Source organism: Homarus americanus, unplaced genomic scaffold, assembly GCF_018991925.1.
Source record: "Homarus americanus isolate GMGI-L3 unplaced genomic scaffold, GMGI_Hamer_2.0 scaffold15535, whole genome shotgun sequence".
NCBI classification, from domain to species: Eukaryota; Metazoa; Arthropoda; class Malacostraca; order Decapoda; family Nephropidae; genus Homarus; species Homarus americanus.
The window spans coordinates 913,942-920,683 of NW_024749729.1; the positions used below are offsets into that span (position 1 = coordinate 913,942).

The 6,742-nt window shown below is 41.8% G+C and overlaps 1 protein-coding gene across 1 annotated transcript; it reads right to left on the bottom strand.

Moving 5' to 3' along the window:
* Window positions 1-2,751: 2,751 nt before the first annotated feature.
* On the bottom strand, window positions 2,752-6,691 carry LOC121853726 (facilitated trehalose transporter Tret1-like). Its single transcript, XM_042348068.1, has 7 exons — window positions 6,555-6,691; window positions 6,211-6,311; window positions 5,237-5,380; window positions 4,855-4,968; window positions 4,245-4,406; window positions 3,655-3,796; window positions 2,752-3,003 (listed from the first exon to the last, which is right to left on the bottom strand). Exons 2-7 carry the CDS (start codon window positions 6,267-6,269, stop codon window positions 2,887-2,889), a joined length of 738 nt encoding a protein of 245 aa, XP_042204002.1. The 5' UTR covers window positions 6,270-6,311; window positions 6,555-6,691; the 3' UTR covers window positions 2,752-2,886.
* Between the last annotated feature and the right edge of the window lie 51 nt (window positions 6,692-6,742).

Genomic DNA, 6,742 nt, shown 5'->3' on the forward strand with positions numbered 1-6,742 from the left:
TTTTTTTACGCATTTTCTTAACACATTAAAACAAATGACGAATAACATACAAAAACCTTCGAGTGGTTGACATTCATTTACTGTGAGTTTATGCATCTATACATTGAGTTAAGTCATCTATACATCAAGTTATTGGGAGTTATATCTATACATTCAGGGAGTTAACTCGTCTATACATTCAGAGTTAAATCGTCTATACATTTAGTTTCTTCATCTATATATTAATTTATCAGAATAGAACATAGAAAACCATGGAGAATCGAATTGGGAAGACGATAAATGCCATAAAAATCACGCCAATACAACCCTGAATTAACTAAGATAGCTTTAGGTTGTCTACTTATCAGTGTTATATAAAAAATAATGCATTCTAAAAGGTGTTTGTCTCTTCACTACGTTTTTTCCCTTTAGTAGAACTTTCATCATCATTCACCTCCTTCATTCTCTCTCACTTCCCATCCACACATAAATTACAACTTTTTAAACGTAGGTAATACACCCAATTCTTATCATACATCTGATTTATGTATTACTGTTCTTTCTTTTCTTTTTTCGGTGTATACAAAGCAACGTTATCTTAAATACAGGCCATACAATAGCATGCATGTAACTTAACATAATACAACAACAAAAAAGTTCCCATAGTTTTGAGAACGTAAAATATAAGGTAAGAATTTGAACCTATTAACGAAAGCTGCTGTAATATAACTTCACCTGACCTAAAACTACGATTATTTAAACGATGATAAATGAATGTCATCTTTAGTATGAATGTATGATAATGACTATAAGTATGGTCCTAGTGTGTGTGTGTGTGAGTATGATGAGTGCTATGACCTACTCACCCAATATACAGATATGGGAGTACATCAGCTGATAATGCTCGTCAAATAATGTGTTTACGTCTTGTATGGTCAAAATACTTCTCCGAAACGGAATCTAATTTGATGTTTTTAAGTTTAAGATGTAAGAATGTTTATTTTAAGCCATTGTCCAAAGTTAACTCAAACATTATAAAAAAAAAACATTCGAGTTAAAAATAAGACAAAATTAGCTACATTATATACGATACTTGTCAATAAAACGAAATTAAGGTGTAGAATGTTTTAAAAGGTTCTATATATAGTACCGTAATTTCACCTTATTTGTGTAAAGTGAACGTATCTAGTTAAGGTCAGAGTTTCAGTATAACTCTATGTTGCTTTTATGTGTTATAGTTAGTTAATTAGTAATATACTTTCTTGTGTCTTCACTACACGAAGAACATTTCATTACTAGAATTTTTAACACTCGGCGTAAGATGGTGCCTCTGTCTTTACGGAGTTGTGACGATGCGGTGTTATGTGTTAGTAAAAGTGCACAGTATTAGTACATTAAGATGACTTATGTTACATGTACAAGCACTTTATACTTAAAACACGTGATAGTGTGTTGTTCATTTTGATGTTATTTTTGTTCATTTTCATGTTGTTGTTTTTATTTTTTATTTTTTTTTTTTCGTTTTCTTGTTTATTTTCTTGTTGTTCATTTTGTTGTTGTATGTTGGTGTAGGTGTTTAGTTTCTACGACTTATAAATTCTACAACTTTAAATCAATAATGTTGTGAGAGTTACTATAAGATCACCTACACTAAGAAGGACCAATATTACTTGTATCTTTGTTGCTGAAGCCTCGTAATAGAATTTAGTAATAACAATGACGATAACAGTAATAATTAATAATAACTTAGGACAAATTCTGCTAATTAAATTCTGGCGAAGTTATAAAGGTAAATTCTTGGTTTGCCTAATAAAGCGTTGATATATTTAACAAGTTTATACAACATTTACGGTATATATGTTAAGCGAGGCTACCTTCTTGATATACAGAGTGGTGCATAAAGTCGATTTACCGAGGACTAGATCTTCACTGTTTGTCCAGTTAAGTGATTTTTGCCCCACTCTATATATAATTGAAGTCTAGACACACGTACACACACAGACGCGCTCACACCACACACGCGCTCACACCACACACGCGCTCACACCACACACGCGCTCACACACACACGCGCTCACACACACACACGCGCTCACACGCGCTCACACACACGCACACACACACACACACACACTCACACACACACACACACTCACACACACACACACAACACACACGCGCTCACACACACACGCGCCACACACACACACACACACACACACACACACACACATGTACACAACAGGATGAAACAATATGCTGGTGGAATGGACAAAATGACGGGAGGTGTGAGTGTGTATAGGGGAGAGAGTCATGTAGCACCTTACCTGTCTCCCCTAGACCATACTACACCTTGGAAGAATATATATAGGCGTATATGATTGTATTAAATGTCATATGGTATTTCTTCTACTCCGTCTTAGTACCAGGATGGAAATTGTCTCTTATATACTGTACATATATTTTCATTAAGGTCTTGTGAGTTAGAGTGTACCGTGGAAGGTATATCTCATACACGGTACACGTCTGCTTTAAAGCCATTAGAGATTATAGTGTACCGTTGAGTATCTTACAAGGGTACACGTCTCCCGTAGCTCCCCTCCCCTGTGAGTGAGAGCGTACCATTGAGCGAGTCCATCATACGAGGTACAAGTCATCACTATGCTATGTTTTCTTTGGTGAGCGGTTTCTCCACCAGGGGCTTCGTGGGAGCAAAGAACTTCTCAATCTCCTCGAGTGTCTTGCCTCGTGTCTCCGGCAGGAATATTCCGAGAGCCACGCCGGAGAGACTGAATAAGGCGTATGTCCAGAAGACGAGGTACACGTCTATTCTACTCGTCAGCATCGGGTACGTGAGGCCGATGATGAAGGCGAACAAGGAGTAGGCTGTGACCGCCACACCGTTCCCTATAGTTCGCACCGCCAAGGGGATGAGCTCCAGACAGCAGCCAGGGATGGGCCGTAACCCAGCTCGTTGAAGAACACATACACCAGCAGCGACGCCAGCGGCAGCCACCCCAGTCCCTGCAGGAGGGGAGGAGAGGAATACGTGAGCTGTAGCCTAATGAAAACACTTATTCGTATCAGTTGACCCATATAAACAGTGGTGGAGGGGTGGAAGTTCCTGGGGGGACACACAATCATCACGTTGTTCTTATCACTCCAACACCTGCTCAGTTTGTAAGGTAAAGTAGTTAATTAAGTACCTATGGTGGTTGGACCCTGACCCCTCCAGCTATCATAGTGGTCTGTATCTCCTATGCATGTAAACTTATTCAAGCTATCCTCAGAGTGTCATTTCAGGTGTTCAGAGGTGACACTGATGCGATATTGTTTTTGACGTTCATGAATGTACAGAGAACGTTGGTCGTGTGTCTATTTGTGTACATAAAGTATAAAACTTCACGTGAGTTGGAAAGATGTTTATCTCCTCTGAACTATTATACTATATACCAAAAACCACACACACACACACACACACACACACACACACACACACACACACACACACACACACACAGACCAGCACTTCCTGGTAGTTGACCTTTCTCTCCCTCCCTCCTTTTCCTACCTGCTTCCCTCCCCTTCAATCCTGTTTGCTTATCTTCTCTACCATCTTCCCCTACATCCATCCTTCCTTCCCTACCTACCTCCCTCTACCTCTCAGATACTTACCTCAGTGGCCCCGACGTCCTTGAGGTAGAAGAAAGTGCCGATAGATACCATGCCCACGCTGGAGCCGATGGCGGAGATAATGAGAAGTGGTTTACGGCCAGTTCTGTCCAGCAATATGGCGCTCACTAACGTCGAGCCGAACCTGCCAATAGTGTTAAAAAAAATCTTCCATCACCTTTTAACACAACTCAGTGATGTTAAATTCATGCATAAAATATAACCTAAGGGATCACGTGAAGATTTGGGTTAGGTTAGGTTAGGATTAGGATGGTTAGTCGTAAGGTGAAATAAATTGGGTTGCTTAATTTTCAGGTGATCCATGAAATTTAATATTATTTCCACCAACACAAAGTAAGAGACAGGAATGTTCCCCCCCCCCTCACCACCACCATCACCTGCCCCAACCTCCTCGTGGTTACCTGTGCTAGAGGACAAGTTCACCTGACGCCTACAGTGTACTTTAAGGAGAGGAACAGGTATGCCATTGACGTGATGGAATGGGCCGGTTCCTTACACATGATAGTGGATCAGGGGTAGCAGACCTCTCTCTCACACACACACACACGACACATCACATATAGCTTACTCACCTGACCAGACCGACGATAACAGTAGCCGTATCTGAGTGGATGTTAGTGTTGGCTTCGTCGAAAATGTCAACAGTGTAGGCGGTGACGACGGCGAACCCGCTGAACTGTCCGCACATGAACACCAAAAACACGATCAGCACCGGCTTCCAGTTCTGCGCCTTCCTGCAGGGGGAAATGACACTAGTTATGAGTCTTGTGTGTGTGTGTGTGTGTGTGTGTGTGTGTGTGTGTGTGCAGGTGTGTGTGTGTGTACGTGTGTGTGTACGTGTGTGTGTGTACGTGTGTGTGTGTATACGTGTGTGTGTGTGTGTGTGTACAGTTCATCACCAGTCTTGTTAGGTGTAAATTCCCGTTTCCTGCTTCCACTTTTATCAACTTATTTCACGCGTCATTTACTTAATTTCTTGAGTCACTTAAGTTATAACTCTTGTTTTGTGTGTGTGTGGTTGTTACTTATGGTGTTGTAGTATGGTGGTGTGGTGTGATGTTGTAGTGTTGTGTTATATTTTTCTAATGTGAAGGTTATAAAACATTTACAGTGTCTCGATAACTTGTGTTATTCTGGTGTTGCTCTCTCTCTCTCGTCCGTCCGTCCGTCCACACATCTTACCGGAAGAGCTTAATCTGCTCCCAAATAGAGATCTCCGCGCCGCCCGTCTCCGTAATATTGGTATAGATCATATCCACTTCAGCTGTCACGTTGTGGGATTTCTGCCTGAAGAACCTGTTGAGAATGTCATTGCCTGTGAGACACATTTAAGAGAGATATAGTGAGAGACAGTCGCTTAACTTAACCATTATACCCAATACACTTATAATCTTTTCTGTGTGTAACTTGAATATGGTTTTTACACCCTATCTTAATCCCCTCCACCCTTCCCCCCATGTAACCTGAACATCCCTCCTACACCCGATTCTACACTCAGACACCTTCATCAGATCCAATATATGATGAGGGAGAATGAGGTGACGGAAAGTATAGGAAGGCCAACCTGAGTGACTTCTCGGCTTGCTGTAACTTGGCCTTTTTGGTGAGCCACTGTGGAGACTCGGGGAACAGCAACATGGAGATGAAGAGCGGGACACCAGGAACCAGCGCTGCCATCCCTGCCAGCCACCGCCAGTCCATCACCGACCTGCAACACAAACGACCAGTGAATTAGTGCTTGGTCAGATAGGCCCTACCTAACCTAACCTAACCACCATCTAGTGTAACCGTGCCACTTCGGTCTACAGCACCTCCTCGTCAGTTGGGTCTGAACTCCTGCTGTAGATCTCCAGTGAATCAGCTGCGTCTTAAGAGGGGGTAACCGTGCAGATTAACGTACAACGTCCTCCTATTCACGACCGAGAATTTGCATTTCCCGTTCTGTGACGTATTTACATAATTCCTAGACCCTTGAAGTTCAGTGCACAAGTTCTCCTTCAATGTTTTTTTAAGGGTAATCACACGACGCATTAAATACTTTCGAAAGTTCAAAAGAATCTTCAAAGTTCAAATGTTAAGTTTTCCCCAAGATCAGTTTACACCGCGGGTAGAGGGAGTATTTAACTAATTAATAATCCCCAACATTGTCTCACCGTAACTTCTGTATTCACGGCCGCCAGGTGTTAAGTCTTCTGTTTTTATTATCAACAAACTGGTCTCTGTTCGGGCAACCTTACATTATGTCATGTCTCAAGATCTTCAACAACGCTTGAAATATTTATAAGAAATTTAAGGTAGTAACACACCAACACATGTCGAAGCTAAATATTTAAGACAATGTAAAATTCAAAGCAGAAGTGAGTTGCTCTTTTGTCCATTGATGAAAAATATTCACCCGCCCATTGATTAAAATATATTCATCGCTTCGTTTAGTTTTAGGTTAGTATAGGATCAGAGTCGAGAGTGTCGCTCATGGGTCCAATACGAGCATCTAAGACCTGGCATTAGAGAATTATAGACAATGTTGTAGAGACTCACCCGAAGGCGTAGCAAAGGGGAGGACCCAGGGCCACAGCTGCCTCGGGGAAGGCTCCCATCAGTCCTCGGATATTCGGCTCCGCTATCTCAGTGGCATAAACCTGTGAATGATCAAGTGTCCTCTCAGCTAACCTCACCATACAGAGACCAACACTCTTCTACAGGTCCTTCACCGTAAACCCATCAGTGAGAAGCCTTTTTTTTTTTTTTACAAATCAAAATTTTCATCTGGTGTCGTCTAACCTTAAGCTGTATACAAGTATCTATTTTTTTAAGTTAAGATTTCCAGTAGTCTCCCCATAACCTATCAAAGAGTAGCTATTTTCTCTTCCATTTTCCCTTACCTGTGGAACTGGGGAAAAATGAGAAGATGCCGGTAATGAAACGACCGACGTAGATCAGAGTGATGGAGTTGGCGAAGGCGATGAAGCACCAGGAGAGGAGGCAGGGCAGTGCTGTCACCAGGAGGGACGTGCGGGGTCCTAGGGTGTCCATCATCACCCCCCCTAACAGCGACCCCATGATGGACGAT